The sequence below is a fragment of the Taurulus bubalis genome (genome assembly GCF_910589615.1).
Source record: "Taurulus bubalis genome assembly, chromosome: 3".
Lineage (NCBI taxonomy): Eukaryota > Metazoa > Chordata > Actinopteri > Perciformes > Cottidae > Taurulus > Taurulus bubalis.
The window spans coordinates 30121734-30145386 of NC_136591.1; the positions used below are offsets into that span (position 1 = coordinate 30121734).

The window sequence follows — 23653 nt, forward strand, 5'->3', positions numbered from 1 at the left end:
TATATATATATTAATTAGTACCTCCCTCAAGATGCTGCATGTTTATTGGCTTGGGCCCTATGATGCAAATAGATACATAATGTGTTTTCAGGCCAAAACAGCCTAAAAGCCTTTTTGTAAATAACACAATCCCAAGGGAAGCTGCACATTAAGCATCTGTTGAGTGCTCCCAACGCTGATTTTTGTCAGCGTTGTATAATGTAATTTATTCCAAATCATCCCAGACAGTCACAGAGCTTTTAACGCTATTCTCAGCACTGTCAGATTTGTCTTTTTAACATGTTTTGGGATTTTGTCGTATTATTGAGGTCATCCATCAGCCTCTACAGTCTCACACTGAAGAAGGCTTTATTTCAGATTCTTCTGCTCTCCGGCTTTTAACATTGAATGACACAGTTCAATTGACCAATTATAGGTGTTATGTAAGTAATGCACTGAATCATTACTTGTTGGACTTCGAATACAATTTGTGTCTCTTTCCGTTTATGATGAATGCATCTGCTGATTCATTCATATTTAGTATTTAAAGAATCTTTAAAATACCGTATGTAAACTCAGTGTTATACATTTATTGTCAGTGAGCACAGCTATCGTATGTTTGTCTCTTAAATTGACCCAGATTCTTTGGGGTGCAACTAAGGATTGTATTCATAATCTGCAGATTCTTTAGAAAGGAGTGGAAAATATCTAAACAATTTTTTAATGACTAAATTCCTTCTCGACATTGCTTGTTAGTAAACTGAATATCTTTATATTCTATCATATAAGACAAAGACAAGCAGCACATTTTCCCGAGTTGGAAGTTTACGAGGGAATCGTTTCGGCTGTAGAGGATTGTATAAATAGAGTGACTTGGAAATGTGAGCTTTACAGCACATGCATAATTGGAGGCAATATAGGCAGAGCTGTCCTCCGGCAAGCTGCACTATCGGCATCAGAGCAGATCAAGGTATTTCTTTAGAGATTAGTATCAGTTACTATGTACAGAACCATTGCTGCTGCTTGTCAGAAATGGTGCAGTGTGCTCCGTTGAAGTTCTGGCGTCGCTCAAGCCCACAGTGATGACATTAAGTCAAAGTGAAGCAGCACAAACAAGTAAATGGCAGCCATCAAGACGTATTGCCTTCTGGTACCACAGCAAAACAATGATGAGGTGATTCCACTGATATTGGTCGGTCTTTATTCACAGAAATGTTTGATTAACGAGTTTCCTATCGTCTGTATTTTTACTGTTGAACAGGCGTGGACAGCACATGCCTTGAATCATCCACACTTACATCGTGTCCTGTCCTGATGACACTCCTGACAGACGGTGCAGAATGTGTGGGACATGATACCAGCTGTTGCTCCAGGAGAATATAGTGATGTATTTTTTTTTTCTGCAGTAACACTGAAAAAGAAAAATGAGTCCCCCAAAATGATGCCTATTCTCAAACTTTTAATTTGCCTTTAACCTTATTTGTAGTTGCCGAACTGCCATTATAGAGTGAGGACTTCATTAAGAAAGTCGAATTGACCCTGAAACAGAGACAGTCATGGCAAACTGCTCGATTGTCATGTCGTTATAGCTAATGTACTGTATTAGCAAACGATTGCCTACTTAAACATGCAACACAGGGCAACGTGGGCATCCCAAAGGAGTCATACAAGGCCACCTGATGATGTCTAGTCCAATATCTATTCTACCTTTTAACTGTGTTCGACTATAAACTCTTGATTTTACTTGGGCTTCTACTTTTTTTTTATTCCGTCTGTATTTTAAAGATAAAATCTGTGTAATTCAGAATTTAGTAAAATCTTCTCATAGTCGTGTTTTCTGTGGTTATATATGAAAAGTAGTTGGTTAAAGATGTTTTGTAGTTTATAAGGCTTGACATTGTACTTGCTTACATAAGACTGCTCCGATCTTTCTTTACTGCTTTGTGTAATATCTGTGTGACTCACAGAAGTAATTGTATCTAATCTTAACTAATTATTGTCCATCCACCTCCTCATCCCCTTTGAAAGGAATCGTTTTCCTCCCCTTGTGTTCCAATAGTTCCATAGAAGGCTCTTGAGAAAAGAAGTGGCCTTTACCAATAGAATACTAATCCGCTCGGTCGCACCTTCTTACTCAGTGCCTCTCAATATAGATCAGCAAATATTGATCCATAACCCACTTGTGTTGGCACAATAAAGGTGTAAATGTTTCACTCTCAATTAGTTTTTTGTTTTTGGGAGATTTTTTTAAAGGGTAAAAACAACACACATTGTCCAAAAAGAATACAATTGCAAAATGTAGACGGAACATTTTTGTGTTAAACACACATCTTTGAAGAAAGGTTTGCGCTAGAGCGGCAACAGTTAGTCCATAATTTGTTAGTCCATAATACAATCTGCTGGTTTGAGCTTCTCATATGTGATGCTTTGTCTGTCTATTCAAGAAAATAATTGGGTGATAAATCAAAATAATCACGTATTGTAACCATATCTTACAGTGACCATTCCATGTAAAAGCATGCATAAAGCAAGAAAAATATGTAGGGGTAAATAAATAATATGAGGAGGAGGAGGAGTCTCCTGACTATTGTTAATCATTACCTGGAAAAAAATGGCCTTAAGATTGATCCCTGAGGAACTCCAAAGAAATACATCCTATAACCCCAGTAAACATTTTCCCATAAATGTTTCCATTGTCTTTCACCCATTAGCAAATATAATTGTTCCTTTTGTAATCATATATTGTGTAACATATACAATTGTAATCAAGGTATTTATTCAAAGGAGGCAAATGATTAACTTGTTATGTTAGTGTTCAAGAACACATTTAAAATGCCTCAAAGCATCTGTAGATGCAGGGAAAGCATTTTAAAATAGTCTCTTCTGCACGTCATGGCCTGGTGACGTAGAGCAGTGATTGTCAACCACTGTGCCGCGGCACACCAGTGTGCCGTGACAGATCGTCAGGTGTGTCGTGAGAAAATTTCCAATTTCACTTAATTGGTCCAAAAAAATATTATTTAGCTGCCGCAAATAATTTTCCATTGTTGAGCGTCTGAGCCTGCAATATAGTGGCTGGCCTAGTAGTTTCCGATAGAAGAGGTCTGCACCTTGTTCTGCTATTAAACAAACTAAACGGCCGTATGTTATTGATCGTACACGACAGCTTGTAATTTCTGGGTCGCGTCTACAACTCTTTCCGCCCTGATGCGATGCACACAGGAGAGCACACAGTGGACAGAGAAAGCGGCGAAAAATATGTTGCGTGCTTTTCACAATGGGATTTGCTGCTTTAAGCTATCACTATTTTAAGCTATGAGCTCTCATGTTTAAAGCCCAACAGTTAAGGTATTTGTAGGTCAAGACAAACATCCAACAGGCTGCAGCCTAGCGCTCCATCAATGACGTTTCTGAGGCTCTGGAAATATTCTTCCAAAAGCCCGAAAAACACACTCAAGTGACAAAGCCTGCTCACTTTGTGGTCATCATTAAAATAAATGAACACTATGTTTCCTTTAAGTCAGTATTTATCAAACTGGGGCGTATTACAGGTGGGGCGCAAGAGAAAATGCTGATTTTACCGTACGCCGTTAATAGGTCACATGCGCATGTACGACTCGCTGATTCTTGTCATTTCGCCAAAAGCCGATCTTTATGAGATCTGTGTGAGGTTGTCTTTTCTGCTGTTGCGTCGCTCAACATGGAGCATGAATTGAGAACGGCTGTATCAAATCTACCTCGTTTTAAAAAGAGTTGTAGAGGAAAGCAGCTCACTGCAGCCACTATTAATGATACAACATTATACTCACACATCTGCACTCATTCTGTTTTGCAAAAAAATAGCTTGTTGTTTTCCACAATAAGCTATTTAGTTGTAACTAAATATTAGTTATTTTTTGCACGGATATAACTTTATTTTCATTTTTCTAACAAAGTGATAACACATTTGTTTTTGTCTGATGGAGCAATCTGGTTCAATTGAAAGTGATTTCAATGTTCTATTATTTATAAAAGCACAGATGGAGTCACTAGTACTGTGAAGTATTACTTTGTATTACTGTGAGGTGCCACGATGTAGTATGTCCGTCAGTCGCTCCCCCCCCCCCCCCCCCCCCCCACCCCCCCCCTCCCCCCCCACCCCACTGCCCTCTTCCCCCCCTAAAGCTGTAAAGGGGAAACACTGAATACTGTGACATTCTTATTGTAGAAAATGTGCCGCGGCTCAAAAAAGGTTGAAAAACACTGACGTAGAGCACGTTTGCCTCATCAGTTTGTCAGTATCTTGGCAGCAAAAGAAATGGCAGCTTGGTTGCCAAGTTAGAGCTCCCTCTTTTCTTTTCCAATAACTTGTGAGAAATGTTAAATGTCAGATTGTTGTCATACATTTAGTTTGTGTCCATCTGGCAATATTTATAAAAAATATTCTTCTACTTTTAGGTTTCTTTTTTCTTTTCTTTTTTTTCTGATAAAAGTGAGGCATTGTGTTTTAATCACAATTGGAACAACAGAGATATGTGGTGGTGACCGTCAGCTGACTGGCTGTTCTAATTGTAAATTTAATTGATGAGTAGAAGCAGAAACTCAAATATTGTGAGTATTATTTTCTGCCAGATGGTTTTTGGACCCGCCCCCCCCTGCTTTGCCTCGGTGGTCCTGCCTGCCTGACGGCTCAGGTCGCTGTTCTTATCTTTGGAGAACAACTGTGTGTGGCTGGCTAATGATGGGAGGAAGCTGTTGTCATAGTGACAAGGAACAAACAATTTCACTGTACTGTGACTTTTGGTGTGAACATTCCTGAGAGCGCAGCGGATGTCAAGGTCTTGTTGGCCGATTGAAGGCACCTGCCCAATGCTCACCTACAGTGTCGCTATAAATACGAGCTGTACGATTAGCCTGAGTGCTATATTGATTCTATGAGGTTGTTATTGTGTGTGCCAGGGTTGTATAGTCCTTTTTAGGTTTGCAACTAATGTATTTCTTTATTGACTAATTGAGTTATCCTTTGCACCATAAAATGCCACATTTTGCTTATAAATGCTTATAATTTTTCAATTTTGACATATTCACTATGTCATCAAAATTGTGTCCTATCAAAACCTAAAGAAATACAAAGGGAAGCAGCAATATCCACATTTGAGAAGCTAGAACCAGACACTTTAGGACATTTTTACGTAAGTCTTTTTTAATCACAATAGCAATTTGTATCTTCTGTCAACCAACTTGTCTTTTCGTCTTCAGCGCTACACCTGTTGCTCGTCACCATGTTCCCAAATGAAAGGAATAAAAAAAGATTCCATTAAAAAGCTTCCTTAAATATAACTTGGAGTTGGTGGAGTCTATTTGTCTGCTTTTTAAAGATATCTGTCTTGTTCTGACTCACAATAGTTGTATTACATCAACAGTGTTGCCATGGCAGTTAATTGACAGCTCATTTACCTGTAAGTGATTTAGTATGTATGTTGAATGAATGCCATTACCGGTAATTTAATATTGAAGGCAGTACACAGTTCAGTCTAAAGAAAGACAATTCTTTATTGTTTGTATTATATTGAAATAATGACTTTATCTGTATAGCAACAACTACACACAGTTTTTATACGTGTCTCTAAATTTATATAATTTCCAGGTTACATTGAGTGATGACTGAGATTGTTTTTGTGTTTCAGGGACAGCCTGTCGGCCAGTGTGATTTCAATATTCGGCTGTTATGCATAGAAAAGGAGATAATTTCACCCCGGATGGAAAAGATGAAGACCGGACAGATTGACAAAACCAAGGAGCCCTTCAGTGTCCGAAATAAACCTTTCTTTGACATTAATGCAGCACGGAAGGTAACGTGAACAAACCCATTTTTCTCCCTATTTATTTCACAGATGTAACAGAATTAAAACACACAAAGATATTCAAATACAGATAACAACAGTGTCTTACCACTATTTCATCTACAAATAATATTTGTGGATTCAGTAACGTCCCAGTTGAGGAGTCAGAGAGAGAGAGCAGTTGATAGACAGCGACTTGTGGATGGCACAATCTCACCCACAATAGGGAGACTGGCCTCCTGGAGTGAGGCCTCAGGTTCTTTCCTAGAAAAAATGCAGCTCAGTCTTCGTGGACTTTGAGCTCCTTCAAGATTTAGTCTGTTTGCAGATTCTTCCTTTAAGAACTAGCTGGAGGACCCAGTTTCTAAATGTCTTGTTTTTGGTTGTCAAAAAGTCACTGCTTTGTGGCTATAATACCTCTAACAGCCCATAATACCTCTAACAGCCCATGGTGCTGTTTGCTGTAATGGGTATCTTTGATTGGCCAAACACATCTCTTTTTTTGTCTCAGTCTGTGTGAGTACATCATGACGTATTAATACGTTAATGTGAAAAGATGGCAGTGGAACAAAGCATCACAATACACTGCAGATGTGAGCTCTGAAGTATTTGAACGTTGCACAGATTTTGTTGCATTTAACAATGAGTGCAAAGTAAAACATGTTTAATGTTAATTCAGTTAATTTCTCTGGACTATTTACTTCAGGTCGTATTTTTCTACATTTTTCATCTAATTGTCACAAATAAATAAATGACCACGGCTCAGGTTGTCGTACTGTGCGGTTCACAGACTGAGGACAGCAGAGCTTTTATCCTCTGAATAGCTGTTAAGCCTTTCTCAAAGGCCTGCACTTTCGCCCTAATACCAGGCCTGTGGGAGGTCGGAGCACAATTAATTTGATGTTCTGCTCGGGCCAAGATCAGTTGGAAATGTTGGCACTGCACACTCGCAGAGGATCAAAGTATATGAAGGGGGTGAAGTTTGAGACATTTCTTGTGTTGCGGTTGCATGTCTTCCTCTGCCAACACCGATATCCTGGTGTTTTGTACTTTGTAAAATTCCTAATATGAATAGTTGGGTTACCTCTGGTCTAACCCTGGGCCGGCTGCTCCTCTAAGAACTTCTCTGAAGGACCGGCCCCCACCCTCAGAGGGGGATGTTGATGAAGATACTCTAGGAATTAAGTCACCGGAACTATGTCTGGTTTCTGACTGCTCTATTGTGTTGTACGGTTCCCATCTGCTCCCCATACAGTCATATCTCTGTTGTATGGGACATTAGAAGAGGGAAACTGGAATCTGGTTTATTAATTCATAGCAGCACAACCCTCCACTTCATGGCATATCAACCAGAAAGTCATTTTAGGAGTATTTCAGTCACAGACTTGAGTTGTATGCTGGCTTTTGTCTTTGAATCGGCTGCTGTTTTTCAGCGCCGACGCTTCCACATGCTCGTCGCCATTTCCCACCAATTGGGACCATTTATTCTTCATGCTTTCTTCACTTGTCCAATTATCAAACAAAGACCCCTTTTTGTACGACAGAAATTCTACATTGGGACCAGCAGATAACACATTTTGGAATTTCCCTTTTGTTTAGGTGGAATGGACTTTGCTAAAAACATAATTCTACATTTTATGACACTCAGTTGGTGGTGTCTGTTCGATAGTTAATAGCTTTTTGCATATTTAGTTTTGTACCTATGTTTCATGTTCGTTGGTGGATTTGATCTGATGTGACGGGTGTGAACCCGGCCCCTCACTTACAGTACATACTCTTAACGCTTGTACTACCTGCGGAAAATTTTATTAGAAAATTAAATTTATTTTATATATTTGCTTTTTATGTATGCATTTGTACGGAAGCGCATTGCATTCACTGGATGAAGAAAAAATAGACCCCTTTTCTCGTAATTACGAGATCTTTTCTCGTAATTACGACATCCTGATCTCGTAATTACCCGAAAAGAAAAAGGAAACGTCTGTAAATCCTCTCTCAGTGGCAATGATGGCGCTATCGCAGTTAATCTGCTATTATTACCTTCTCGGTTTGAGACATTGGGAAATACTGATGTTTCTGAAAAATGTAGTATGTCAACACTGCGCAGGCATTTCAAGGCGTTAGGATTGTTCAGGCGGAAAGCCCAGTCTGACGTGCTGGATGTCGCTCTGTTTCTGCAGGAGCAGTTGAACCAACACTGGATGCTTCATGGATACAAATTCATGCATTTTAAATGCATCCAATTTGGTTTGGTAGTGACTCAAAGAACTGTGCGGCACCTGTTAAAAATCCTAGATCCTCAAGAAATACAGCTGAGGCAACGGAACCGTCTAAGAAGACGCCTGTACACATACATGCCATACAATGGCCAGTATGGCACCTTTCGTAATTACGAGATCAGGATTTCGTAATTACGAGATCAGGATGTCGTAATTACGAGAAAAGGGGCCTATTTTTTTTTTATCCAGTGAATGCAATGCGCTTCCGTACATTTGTGATCAAATGAAAACATGTATGCATGCAGATTAGTATTTAAAATACAATTGTATTTGTTTGTCTTGAATAACTGCATAAATTGTTCTTTATTGTGACAAGGATTAGCCATGCCACATTTTCAGTCAGCAGTTTTAGTTGTTGGAAGCTAAATCATTTCCCTTTTTAACATTTGCTTTTCATTTCGTTATGACACATTTATCCATATTTATCTTTTACTTTTTCTCTTTGTTTTGATAAGATATTTCTTTATTCATCCCGCAGTGGGGAAATTGTCCATAAATAGACAACCATAGTATCTTCATAATCTCCTCCATGGAGCTCTCCAGCTCCTTACGGGTCATCTTTGGTCTCTTTGTTGCCGCTCTGATTTTTGTCCTCGTTGCCTGCTCAGAGGATTGGTCGTCTCTTGGAAAGTTTGTTTTCATGTCATATTGTGTCCATTTTGTAAGAATGGATTTAATTGTGCTCCATTTGATTATGTGACGGGTCATGTGATACTTGGATTGCCTGTGACTTCTGAAGGATATTAGTAGCACAAGATCTTATCTTATTAAGGGGCTTCATAACAAAATGAGTAAATATGAACAAATGTTGAAAACAAGTGTTTTCTCTTTTTTCCAATTTAAGTTTTTTTGACTGTCTAAGTCTACGACTAAAATTCTACTTTAATTCTAGGTTGTAATGTACAAAAATAGATAAAACATAAAGGGGAGGAATACTTTTGGTACTGTGTATATAACATTTAAATGTACTTTTCAGTTCTTGAAAATGAAACCTTTGACAAAGTGTGCCCTGTTTGAATAAGCCTAACATTTGCAGAAAGCATACCATAATTAAATGTAACTCGGATTTAATAAAGTCACTCTTGATAACTTTAAAATTACAAAAGGGAATTAGATGGTATTACTTTGTCCTCGGTCATTTATCATATTTCTCAAAGTATTAGGCCTAAGCTGAATAAAGTTTCCCCTAATGAAACTGGTATCTCGGGTTGACCCGAGGCCATAACCCGCCTCCTCCCAGGAGCCCAGATAGGAGATAATGACTTGAGGTGACAGAATGAGTTTCTTACCTGAGAGTAAATCTCATCTTGAAATTCCCTTTTGAACTGAGATTGAATTTGGATAGAGACCTGAAAAGTAGTTATCAGGAGACTTTTGTAAGACTGCAGTGTTTTCATAGAGTTTGAACCTAATCACGGCAGGTGAGATAAAGGTTTAGAGTATACACTGAATACAAAATAATAAAATCACGCTAAATCGCTGGTGTCCATTATCGCCATGCGCCTATTTTGTTTGGTGGGCTGTTCACTATATTGTACCGAGAGCTACTTTGCTGCTGCCGTCTCATCAAAAGAATATTATCTTTTAAAAGTGGGACCCTGAGTAGTCAAAAAACTCTATCTTGACGGCTGCCTCTGGACTTGACAGGCACATTGTCTAAAATATGTTTTGATTGATTGGTTATGAATGCCAAGTCTTTTGTTGAGAAACGCTTGAATGGCATTTAATACTCCCTTTCTTTTAGATTTTGTGTTACATATATTGTATCTTTCTTTTACTTCATATTTATTGCATTTTTTATTGGTCCACTTTTTAAGTGCGTCTCTTATGGTTGGATTATATTTAATAATTGATTGAATGTATAGCCTCATGGCATATGAATGAGGTTTGTGTCAGTATGTCTGATATATGTCATGGGCTCTGACCGGTCTGACATGAGCCTCTTTTGTTATTTGTCTCAGTGTCCCAGTGACCAAACTGGTTTCCCCTCAAGAGGTGAATAGGGTATCTAATATGATTGACTTGTGACCTACCTTCAGGTTCTTAGCTAATCTTTTTTGGACTATCTGGACATTTTGGTGATTTCCATTTTCTGATTGTGTTTTCCCTAATAGTCCTCCTCATTCCATGCCAAGCTTATGGTTTAGGTTGAAGCTTATTGTTTTCTACATCAAGGTCTCAGGCTTATCGGTAATATAATAGTTGTGTGTTCTGTGTCGCATGTGGCTGTCGTGTGGCCCTCAGGCTGACATATGACCGGGTTGTAGAATTAGTGAGAGAGTTGAAGCTAACACCGGTAAGTTTAGTCACGATTACCATATATTGTCCCAGAATTAATGTATAAGACCATTTTATGTCACTGATATGATGATTATGTGATAGCTTTCATGAACAATTATATTTTTATTCTCAAGAATATTGTAATTACAATTTGTAATAAATTATAAGTGACATTCATCTGTACAAATGATCAATGTCATGTCAATATATTGTTCAATAAGTTGATTAAGTAATTATCGTAACAGGCCTACATGCTGTATCTGCTGTACATACAAGAAAGAAGAGCAAATACACATTTTAATTTAATTCCACGTCTACATTTAATTTAATCTCTGCAGCTAATTATGCTCTTGCCATGTTTAAGTTTCTCGATAAAGCGTGCCACCTCATTAGGTGGACTTTGACATTTTGAGTGTAAATCTCAGGCCTTCTATAGAAGCAACAGACTGATCACAGACGGTGTATCAAGTAATTGCAGCCAACCACATAACTTCAATGACAAGACTCCAGACCTGGCTCGCCTTCCTCTGCAGTGTCAGTCCTCATTAACGGACCTTGAATCCATGTCAATGGCCCCTCGTGGTTCTTCTCTTGTCTTGCTTTCTGCAGGTTTATGGTGGCCAGGCCAGATAAAAGCAGCATGTCTCATTAGCGGATTGCTGTCAGTATGCAGGTTCTCCTGTTGCTCACTAATCTCACACCCGTGTCAACTGTCGAGTCTGCAGGTGTTTGAGATTGAGAAGCATCACCCCGGGTCTCCAGCGTCACCTGTATGTTTGTGTGCGTTAACAAAGTCAAGCTTTGGCATTGTGCTGAATCTGATCTCGATATCTGATTCAGTTTGTGGTGAATCCACCCACGCCTTCTTTATCAGCACAAATACAAATGAAGATGTGTGGTTCTGTCACTTCACAATATTGTCATAAGTATTTTGCGAGAGGATGACTAAATCTGCCGTATTGCCCTGTATACCTACAGCATATTATTTGTTATAATTAACAGCAAAATGTGGGAATGCTTCGGCGGGGGAAAGATACACTTTTTGTGTCGCACAACTGCTGTCCTACTCGGTTTGAAAAAATACTGCATATCCAGCACTCCTCTGCCTTGGTGATACACCACTCCATCGTAAGGTTCAAGAACAAGCTGCACTTCATCACCTGCATCCTCTCTCTCTCTCTCTCTCTCTCTCTCTCTCTCTCTCTCTCTCTTTCGGCTGCTGCTGCTGCACCCACTCACAGAGGCAAACATGTTGACTGTTGTATAAGGAATCGGGATGCTTGGAAGAAAACACAACATGGACTTGATGACTAATGTCTGTGTACTTCAGTTTGCTTTGATATTTTTTTGTTTTCTTCAAAGCCTCCAAGACATTACGCAACATCTGATGATGCACAGCACATCTTTACAGTAAAGGTCTGATTCACTTGTTCTGCTTGCCTGCTCTCGTTGTGCCATCCGGAGCCAATGTACTCAGGGAATGGAACAAACGTCCTCTGTTTCAGGTCAACAGGTGTTTTTCTTCACAATGTCTTTTGGACTTTTGAGTTTAGTCTGTTAGTTAGTTACTGTTTTTAGTCTGCTGTATTCTTTTTCTGTTTGTCCCATTTCGGTAATGAGATCCTTGCTCTCCTGTTTTGAGACGAACAACACTGCTGCCATAATGATACAAATCTACATAATCTTTTCCTGGAATCTTCTTTTTCAAGAAATCTAATTTGAATAATTTATGTGTTGTACTTTGTCGTAGTCAAAGTTCTTCTCAGTGTTTTATGTAAGGATATATACAATACAGTATTACTATTATGCTATTTTGTGTACTCTTAGTGGTGGTATGTAAGTACATTATGCAAAATGTGTACTTAAGTACAACTTAAAGGAATGTGTACTTTAGTAGAAGTATTTCTTTTCAGTCATCACACACAATACAATAAGTATAAACAGTCTGCAGAATAAAGTAATTATGACAGAGTGAATTAATGAATGAAGAGGCGCATCCTACATTCTTATCGCTTTACATTTTGTGTAATTTATGGTGGAAATGTTTTTATTTAGCTTATATTAAGGAAATCTCAAAATTCTCTGTCACCACTGCATGTCATTAGTAAAACATTTCTGTTTCTTGTGTGGACGAACGGTGCACATGAGGTGTAAAATCTAGCTTGGCTTTTTTTTTTCATGACTGCTTAATAGACAACTAGTTTGCTGATTCAAGGATAAATTATTGTCATTAGGCAACACAACTATGGAGCCAGGTCTCTGTAAGGTGTACGCACAACATCCTGTTGCTGGGTTATCCTGAGTTTTCCTGTGACCGGACATTAGCCAGCAACATATTAGGTGGTTGAATAGCCTCAGGTCGTAGCTGGGTTAGCTTGGCTTCCATCTCTGCTCTCCTTCCTCTCGACTCTCTAAGCGTGTCGTTGGATCCGCTGGTTTGTGTGGTCGGCCGTGGGCAGGTCTCGCCTTCAGGTCCGCTCCCCACCAATGTATCCTTTCCCCATGCTTCCGTCTCCAATGTTGTGATTGGAGTCTACAGTAGTAATGACAACATATTAACACAATAATGCAGTATTATTCATGAGAGCTACTGTCCGCAGTATGAACATGCGCCGCCGTGGCCATAGCATTGCATAATCCATCCATTTAATTTATTAAAAGTTATTTATCGATTTAAAAATGCCCAACGTTTTGATACAATACTGTTTCATCTCACTAAATATCTAAATCTGGATTGGTCTCCCTACTTTAACAAGGGAAGCAACTTCTTTGTACGCCTTGAAAAACCTAAAAGTCAAACGTTGTTAGCTTTCTGACATCCAGCCAGCAGCGCTCTGTAGCTCGGGGCAGAGTCTCCTCTCCGTCTGTAAATTAGACTGGAACCCAATGAAGGGCTGCCTCCTGGTTGTTGCCTCTTCACACTACCGCTCTGTCTGCTGCCTGTATGAATGTGTCTGAGTGTGTGGGCTGTGCTCGGTCGGCACCGCTGTGTGTTTGTGGTAACTCTTTTCTCTTCCGGTGACGGGCCGCTGAGGTGTCTAACAGGCACAGAGTCCCAACTCTGCACCAGGAGAAACTAATCCTTGTATGGCTTGTTTTTCTGGCATTACACTTATTATTGTCCATTTCACTATTCTGTCCCACCGTCTTGTGCACCCTCGACTGTCCTGATGGGCATCACAGTTTGTATAGCTTGCAGCTATCCACTGTGTATATCAGGGGTCACCAACCTTTTTGAAACTGAGAGCTACTTCAAAGGGACTAAGTAGTACGAAGGACTTCTTGTTGGACACAAACTTCCTGAATAACAAAGTTGCACAGATCACCTTTTAATAATACTATACGTGAAGAGACGGTCTGATCATATCAAAAAGGCTTTCTGGTTCTTTATCAAAAAATGTGCAGCTCAAATTTGCAGCTCTTAACAAAGCTTCAGTTGCTTTTTGGGATTTTACCACCGGCCTCGTGAAAAAAAGACTGTCGTTGGCCCAAAGCTGCCTTTAAGTCACAGGGCTTTTCTGTCCGTAGTGCGCTGCCAGGTGGGTAGCTAGCATGGAAGCTTTTGTGACGCATACCGAAGTGTCTCTCCACATTGTGCCGCTTTGCCGTCACAGACACAAACATTTTTCTTTAACCGTCTTAAAAAAATAACTCTTCCTCCCAATCAGTAGTCATAGTATGTTTTCTTTCGCTTTTCTGCCATGTTTTCTTCAGCTTGGGGGTAAGAACCACATCTAGCTCCCTATTGTCGCTGCGCCCACTTCCTTGTCTCAGTGAGATGGCGTTTTGACAATATTGAACTTTGACTTCAGACAAGGTCAGAGTTCATGTATATACATAAAGCCTTTTTTAAATTGTATATTAAATATTGTCATTTTAAAATATACATTAATGCAAGTGTTTTTGAACAGCAACTAAATGTTTTAGACGAAGCTCTATGGTGACTCGTGCAACCGTGTTGGCTACCTCTGGTCTATGTGTTTCACACACACTTCGTGCTTACGCGTGATCACGTTATTTAATACCCCTTAACAAAAGTGTGTGTGTGTGTATATATGTGTATATATGTGTATATATATATATATATATATATATATATATATATATATATATATATATATATATATATATATATATATATATATATATATATATATATATATATATATATATATATACATACATACATACATACATACATACATACATACATACATACATACATACATACATACATACATACATACATACATACATACATACATATGTATATGTATGTATGTATGTATGTATGTATGTATGTATGTATGTATGTATGTATGTATATATATACATACATACACTACAGAGTGCGAGAATGTGAATATTTGCTTGTGTATTAGTCTTCTACAATAATGAATGGAACATGTTTGAACATGTTTGGGCCTTTTTAGGTGGACAAAACAAGACATTTTAAGATGTCGCCTTGAGCTTTGGAAACTTGCTGACATTTATTCTGTAGATTGCTCTCATGAACATAATATTTACTTGCAGCTCTAATTTCTATATTTCCTATAGTCCTTTCAGGCAAAATTTTGTATGGGAAGGAGACTTTAGCTTAGGGTATAAAACTTGAGAAAGAACCCCATCTCCCTATTAGCCTTGATATTCAAAGCCTATTAATTTAGATGGCTATTTATAATGATAAAAAGGAAGCTAAAAAAAAACTATGATTCCCAAAGCTACCTCAGTTCATATTATGAATTTCAGGTCAACGATTTCTTTGTTCCTCAGGTCTTTGTCATCTTACAATAACTTGCTGCTAACTTTTTCTAATTTCACGCTAGTGGGTGTTAGGCGCTAGTCACTCATTGGGACTCTTGTCCAGTTCACCGCAGGTTTCTTTTTCATCTCACAATTCAATTTCATGATGTGCCCCGATATTTCTCATGATCCTCGCATGTTCAAGTCTTATACTATCCCATTATTGGTTTGATCCTTAAAATTTGAATGTGCGTTAATCTTTTCCCTGTTTTCACAATTGAATGCGTAAAACGTAATATTTTTCATGAAATGACGTGTGTCCAATCAGAAGATAAGATATCAGAAGACAATAAACCTCTTCAGACTGTCACCAGCCAGCGGTTTAGCAGCCCTGCCCATCCAGCCACTCTGCGGTGTGCTTTCCGTTTAATAGGGAACTACATCCTGGCTTCAGAGCGCCATTCACATTAGGTTTGAAAGGAGCCTCCAGCAGCAGCTCTGTGGTCTGACTGGAATATCAATCCTTCCTTTCCGCCTTTGATTCAGCCCCCGCACCTAAACCTCCTCAGAGCTGCGAGGTTGAGCAGACGGCAGATAAACATTAAACCTTCAGGAATGGAAAGTGCATATCATGTCAGTTCAGGTGTGATGAGGAGAAACTGGAGAAATCTCACAGAAAATGACTCTTGGGATTGTTTTGGTAATGAGAGCATGCTGCATTGTCCTGCTTGTATATGCAAATTACCAAACCATAAGGTGTGGAAATATATAACATATATACATGGTTATTACTATAAAATGAGTGTTTATTATTCATGTTTTGTCTTTTACAAAACAACTTTTAAGCTGATTATAGCAATCCTGAAAAATCCTGTCTGTGAGCAGTTGTTTTACATTGATGATTTTTTTTTTACTGCTAAATCTTTACTGTCTTAGTTTTCTATCACCATGGTTTTAGCTCCTGTGGATGGCACCTTTAGTAGAAATTAGAAGAAAACCTGCTCTGCATTCCACCCACTTCTGTTTATTTTATATTCCAGTGGGGGAATTGTACACCAGCCCATACAATCTGTTATTCACACCAGGATATTGGCATTTGAAGTCGAGGTCAAAACTCTAATTTGACTTTACTGCAGATAAACATACAAAAACAACACAGTCATAGGGACAGACCAAAATTAGCACAGACTCTGAATATATTCTTTTTCAAGTCGGATGCATTCACTGTCGGCAATCTTTCCACTCATGCAACAAATCATTAAATCTGCTGGGCCATTTCCTTGTTCAATGTGACTAGAGCTGAAACAATTAGTGGGTTGATTGATTATATGAAATTAATCTGCAAAGGTTCTGACAATCAATAAATGGCTGCACTTTTTTTATTATTCTCTGGTTCCAGTTCCTCAGATGTTTTGAATCCTCAGCAATTTAATATATTTTGTTTGTCAGACAAAGCAAGACATTTAATCTAGTTATTATCATAGTAGCCATTTTTCAATTTTGGGAGTTTCTGTGTGCAATTTTATTACATGTTTCTTTTATGACCTTTTAACTTGCACATCTTGATGTTACTATTTCATTGAGGTCAAATTAAGGGTAAACTAGCATTGATTGCAAGTGATTCTGATTGGCTAATTGAAATACGCCTTCGCTGTGAACAGACTCCATTGGAGGGAAGGTGAATGGTATATTTCATGTCAGATTGCTGCTATCCGGCCAACACCAAGCCAGATATCACTCATCGCTGTGTCCTTTTGTGAAACGAGCCCGAACATGAATCACTGGAGAGGAAAATGGTCTGACTTGCATCACCCTGACATCCAGTCTCTCGAGGGGACAGACATTGCATAGCATATTCGCGGTTGATTTGTCTCCCCAAGCCCTTCCGTTGTCCCCGTCTCTGCCCTGGAGTCTGCAGTGAAAGCCTGATCTCTTAATGGGCCTTTGCTGTTTGCCTCTGCCCACACAACCCTACTGTACCGGGCACAACTTTGTGTTTCCTTCCTAGAGGGGTTTACCATGAAAGCACGGTCGCTGCCCCCTCGCTGCGTTATTGCTCCAAGGAACTTCCTTACTGTAGGAGGATGTGTGAGTGGAAGTCTTCTTTCTGCTCATCTTTCCATCCAGGGTGCACTGTGCTTGATGAAGGTGGTGGGTGGGTGTGCTAAGATGGCAAGAGAACTGAAATGGAACTCCCAGATCTTACCGCCTACATGCCGCTCCATCATAAAGGCCCCAGTTCTTTTTAGTCTGGCTATCTGCCTTCTCCATGTCAGCATGATTGTCAGGCTTTGTGTGATCTGTTGTGACTCATTCATCATTCTGGAGAGCACTGATGTTGCTCTGCTTTCTTTGCAGATAGAGCAGGGATGGAACATTTTTCCGTGGCTGCGCCGTAGATAAATGTGCGCTCGCTCCTCTGAGGGCTGATGACTTCATTTACTTCCCTGCAACACATCTTTTAAAAAAGAAAAGTAGTTTTGTTTTGCATCAAAGTATTTTGTGGAAAGGTGAAATCACCCTGCGGTATAAATATAACAGACACACAAATTTATCTCCATCAAAAGCAGTGCTCTGCAGCGGCAGAGCTGTGGTTTGTGAGAGATTTACTCAACCCATTATGGGCTATTTTCTGCTACAGCGATGTTGAAGTGAGACCAGAACGTCCGAGTTCTGTCAGATAATCATTCACAATCACATTTTACTTATTCCATCCACCTATTTTCATGACATAATGGGGCTACTACGTAAAGACGTGCAGCATTGTTCCATCAAAAGGCAGGGAAGAAGACTGCAAGCTAGTGAACATGCAATTATAGAACAATGAAAAAATCTGCTTCATACATGTTTTATCAGAAAGGAAACTCTTTCAGCACGTTAGCACAAAAAGTTTTGTCACAAAACACCTTTTCACTTGACGCTTTAACAATGGAAAGTAAGCCCGAAGAACACTTTTATGTTTTCCACATAGACCGATGGAAGGAAATGCTCAACGAGTGCTTGCAGTGAGTTTTAAATGCTTGTGGAACAGAAGTGAACCTGGACGGGACGTCAGGACTTTAGCTCCCTCTAGATTTCGACTAATTGTGTTCATACCAATACTTTGTATCTTCATTCATCTCCAAATATGAATAAATATCCTGCTTTGCAGCTCATATTATCTGATGCTTTAAATCATACAGTACCTGCTCACTTTAAAGCGATTTTAAAGGCAGACTATATGTGTCATAATGCAGTCGATGGTTATCTACTGAGCAGCTGGGACGGACCAGTTTGGTCTAATGCTGCACAAAATGCACCTGTCACAAGAGAGCCTGCTGCGTATGAAAATGTTTGCCAGACTTGAATGAGGTACCAATGTAATTATGTCATATTAGACCCTTTCTTGTCTTTGTGATTGAGGTTGTAATTTGGTTGGTCTCCGAGCAGCATCTGGACAGATGGTGACCATCTGTCAACTCCTGGTCAAAGATGCAGTCATTTTTAATTAATATTTAATCACTTCATTTGATGGTCTCCTATCATTCAGACAGGAGACAACTTACACTATGTTATAAAAGGCCACTCAAATCACATTGTTGTTCCACCTTTCAATACCTCCCTCGTCTTGATGACTTAGATATGATACCTGATATCCGCTGCAGTGCACTAATGCATAAGCTTTCTATTTTATTGACCAAGCCCATTTCCTGTCTGCCCAAATCTATTCACCATCTACATGCACATACAGAGTAGCAAAGATTTCTCGACAGGTTTTCACACAAAATATTACAATATAATCCATATTTCTGCAATATTTATACTGACAATTGATGATCAACAGTGAATATGCAGTCTCTGTTAATGACTACCCTTTAAAAACAGCTTACAGATTCTGTTCTGTGTGCAACCATGTATTAGATTTGGCATTTTGTATTACATTAGAGCCGAACATTTTCCAAGGCATATGACACTTTTTTTACCTTCCAAGCAGCCATCAGGTCTCCTTTCATGCCAGTGCCGTATGGAAACAATATATATATATATATATATATATATAGATATATATATATATATATCTATATATAGATATATATATGTGTGTGTGTATATGTAAATATGCTCATCCATCATGAAGAGCACAACATCATATATAACGTTTTGCACAGGTTTTGTGAAAGTGACATGGTGGAATTTACTCTGCACTTTCAGTTTTATCTCATATCTTGTGTTCACTTTTCAGACATTGATTTTGAAAGTCTTGTGTTTCAGTTCCTTGCGCTTTGAAATATCACTGAAGATGGAGCACTCAGCTAACCTTGCCTAAGCACACACAAGCCTGCAAGTCTTCATATTCACATGACTGCACATAAATCTTGACATTGTATTACTTTGCTTCTCTCCTTCGACACTGTGTTTGGAATTTAACCCCAACACTGATGTGAGCTTATCTATTTCTAATATTCAGCTTTGTTTTTATATATTTCAGTTCAAGGTCTGTGTAGAGCGTGAGTTGACGGTGTGACACAATGTTCACTCCTTTTTGGAGTTTTAACTCTAAACCTATGTATGTGTGTTCAACTTGAGTAACTCAGTGTGACTTACATATCCTGAGTAAGTATATGTTTTGTACATGCAGGGGTAGTACACGGGAAGTGCTACTAGCTAATTCTGCATGCTTTTTATGGTGATAATTTGCCGAAATGTAGATCAAAGCTAACTTACTCCATGACAACTTTATACTTCCTGTTTACGGTCCTTAAAGCCCTTAACTATGACCACAGTGTCGGACTTTGAAACCCCTGCTGCGATAAAGAGGGATGACATTTTCCTAAGATCCTAAAGTGTGTCAGCTTTTAAGCAAACCTGATCATTTTAAGGTTGGGTGTGCACAACAAATATGCAATAATTAAGCCAAAGTTGTACTGAAGGTGTTTTTGTTTTTTTTATTTAATCGTCTTTGCTGATAATAGGCCATAAGCCACGAACACTCTCTGGGCTTTTTCTAAGATTGTTCAATGGCCTCAGTGGAGGGTGAGTTTATACTTCAAAGTTTTGCTATTTGGAATTAGAAATTGACTTCAAATAAACCTCATGTGTCTGGTTATGAGGTGACAAGATTAAGAAGGTGTTCAACTAAATATCTTTGTTCAAAGTTTTAGTGTGCTTAGATTTTCCATTTAATGTAATAATAACAATAAACATTTTTTATAGCAGCTTTTATGCATGAAATGCAGCACAACGTGCTTTGCAACATTGGAAAATAGACATAGAATGAACAAAAACAGTCATTAATGTAACATAAAACACACTTGATGTTGAAATATAATACATAGAACATTAGGTTGTATACAACAATACAACCCACTGAATAATAATAACAAAAAACTCTGTACCCGTATTTCCAGCATGCACATCAATAAACACTGCAGTGGCATCAAACCGTCTTTGTTCTCTTCTACTCTTGTCTTTTCTTTTCTACACTCATGGTGGAGATTTTGGTTTGTATGATAAAAACTCAAAAGTATTTTTGCCTTGACTTTAGTTGCTGGAATGTAAATTAGTAGTGTTCAGTTTCGGGGGATGAGAGGAGTTGTTTGAAAAAAAGAGTCATAAAGGAAAGCACTTTTAAATATGGGGATCTCTTAATCAGTTTTTATATGCAGATTGGATATTCAGCCTTATTGTAGTGCCTCTTAAGTGCCTGGCTCTAGTTGCCGTGTCTGTTGATTTGCTCCATGATGTAGAAAATGTGCTTTTGCTGTGTAGCGGCTCTGCCACGTCTCCTGGGCATCCCATGTCTACTGTGGTGCCGCAGGTTTCTTCTCTACAACAGCTGTGGTGCTTGGTGGTTAGTGTTAATGGAAGAGATGAAATCCACTCTTTCCAAGTCATCAGGAACTTAATGATTTGTTGCCATTCTGGTCCTCAACCTGGGCGATCAAGTTGCAGATATTGATCTCTCTGTCATGCATTACCCAGTCACAAAGATTAGTGCTTAGTTTCAGGGATCGATGGATGGAAACGAGCTATCAGACTTATAACTCTGCAGGATTTCTCGTTAAGACCTTCCAGTTATGTTTAAACTTTGCCTACTTTTAAAGTTATGTACTGTTGGCACACTATCGCTTTAGTTGACTTTATAAATCAATGTAATTGTGTGTGTTCCCAGCTGAAGCTTTCAGTTACCGTTGTTTTGCTTGACTGAAACTGTCCTCCTTTTTCATTTTTTCAGCTACTTGAAGGCAGCTTCACGTCCCAGGTCAGCCACGAAGTCGACGGACTTGTCTTCCAGCCATGCGGGGTAAGCCTCCCTCTGTATATGACGATCTGTCATTTTTCAAAGCGTTGCCACAGGTTGAGTGTCAGGCGAAGCTTTTTCTTCCACCGAGCTCCTACATAAAAATCGGACAGCTAGTCACTGCTACCTGCCATTTGTCACTCTGTATATCTGAATGTCCCTCTGTCATTGGAAAAGAAGCCGCACTCCTACATGAATTAACATAAACACAGTGCTTTCTGTAAGAAGCTGCACCGTGAAATAGATACATGGCAGTTTGTGTTAGGACGGAAGCAGCCTGGGTAAGAATACCCATTTACTGGGTTGTTAGAACCGCAGAAAATCACCTTTAACTGTGACTGTCATACCAATTCTCCTCTCGTCTCCTGTGATAGACTCATCGACCAGTATTCCATCTTATAAGATTAGTGCAGGAGTAGTATGGGTAGGAATCTAGTTGTGAGCAGAAAGTAGTACCAAAGTAAACGTATTATGAAATCAAATTTTTCAGTGTGTGTAGGTATCTGGAGAGCCTACCAACCCAACAGCTGTGAAGTAAAACCAAAGTCATTTGTTCGTTGGCTACCTCGATCATAAAACATGAGATTAAACAAATCATTTAGATTTGGCTAAAGCCCCCCTCCCCCCATCTTTGTATCTCCACCCAGGGCTTGAGAACCACCGCTGCATTGGTGCGACATTATTTTTTGCACCATAGTCTCTGATTTGACCTGTTGGTGTGCCTTAATCAGAGAGGGCACATTTCATATTAGCAACAAAAGCAGCAAAAAATGTTTGGCGTGATGATAGATGGCAGATTTGCATGACAAAGAACTGGGCAGCACTCGCGTCCCCGGATAATGGACTTAACAGTGCGTGTCTGCTCACCTGCTTCTCGTTTGTTTTTTTAACCCCAGACATGTTGAACATCTATCAGTCGAAGGTATATAATCAACCAAGATTTTAACATCAATACACCAATATGCTGCCATGGTGCACTGAAAGCCTATTTTGTCCTTGGCCACAGTCCAATCAGAGACGTTTATTCAGGTATTTGGATTTTTACTTAGTTGAAAGTGGGATTTTTAAGCCCAAAATGCATTTTTAGTGATGTAGAAATGTTCTGCCATGTAACTGTGGCGAGTTACTTCTTATATTTTCTACAGGTTGCTCCTTGAACATCCCTGAGCTGTCAATTAAAACAACAAAATGGACTAACACTAAAAACATACACATCTATGCTTTACATCTGCCAAATGTGAGCCCTTTTTACTGTAATTGATCCCTCCAGAGGCTGCATTTACATACCCTGCTTTATCAATATGTATGAAATACTGGGACAGAGGGAAGCTGTACTGCTCCTTATAAAGCCTCCTCTTCCTTAAACTCTTTCATTCTGGGTCTCTTATGACCACGACGTCACGTTGTTGGCTAAGCCCGACTACGTGATTTGCTTCATTCTACTTTGAGTAAAAAAAATTAAAAAAACCTGCAGCCAGATCCGCTGGTTTAACGTTAACGAGTGACAGCGTGAACTGAACCAGACCGGGGGATGACGGCATGTTTCATCACGTTACGGTTTTTTACAAGCAAGACTGAGCTGTAACGGAACATAACGTAACTTTAACGACAATACACAACCAAACACGTTAGCTAACGCGATAGCAAGCTGACTAGCTTCCATTAAAAACAAGTTTGAGGAACATGAAGACGCTGATTGGCCAAGACTCGACTTGTCAAAGATCTTCTATTTTTGAGATGATCACGACCTCAGCTTTTCTCGTGTCTCACTCCAATCTCAGAAACGCTGGCCGGCCAGTTGCTCTGCTCCGCTCTTTTTTTTCTTCTCCGCGACTTATTGCCCGGCGTAATAATCGCGCGACACAACGAATCGATAATGAAATTCGTTGCCAACACTTTTGATAATCGATTTTTATCGATTCGTTGTTGCAGCCCTAATATTTTCTTCCTTGCCTATTTCTTCCCCCCAGTAGCAAGGATGAGTCCCAATGTTACTTAAAACCTTTTTAATGGAGCTAATTTCCAGAGGAGGAAATGAGCAGGTGAATTTGTAATAATGAAGATTTCCCTTCAAGGAATGCAATATGGAGGCTTTTTTCTTTCAACATAGCTGTATACAATTTATTGAATTCATATTGATTATGGATTTAAATCAGAATTACAGCAGTAAAAAAAAATAGTTCACCATGCCTTGGATCAATATAGTGAGCTAAAACATGTATGGGGTTAAATATCAAATACACAGGACATCAACCAAACAGGGTGAGATT

The 23653-nt window shown here is 39.1% G+C and overlaps 1 protein-coding gene across 1 annotated transcript in view; it reads left to right on the forward strand.

Annotated features, from left to right (window-relative positions):
* Positions 1 to 23653, forward strand: part of rngtt (RNA guanylyltransferase and 5'-phosphatase) — a 79460-nt gene that overhangs the window by 30320 nt on the left and 25487 nt on the right. Inside the window, exons 9-10 of the mRNA XM_079214616.1 lie at positions 5646 to 5810; positions 21318 to 21386. Coding sequence (XP_079070742.1) covers positions 5646 to 5810; positions 21318 to 21386 — 234 coding nt within the window. The remainder of the gene's footprint in view (positions 1 to 5645; positions 5811 to 21317; positions 21387 to 23653) is intronic.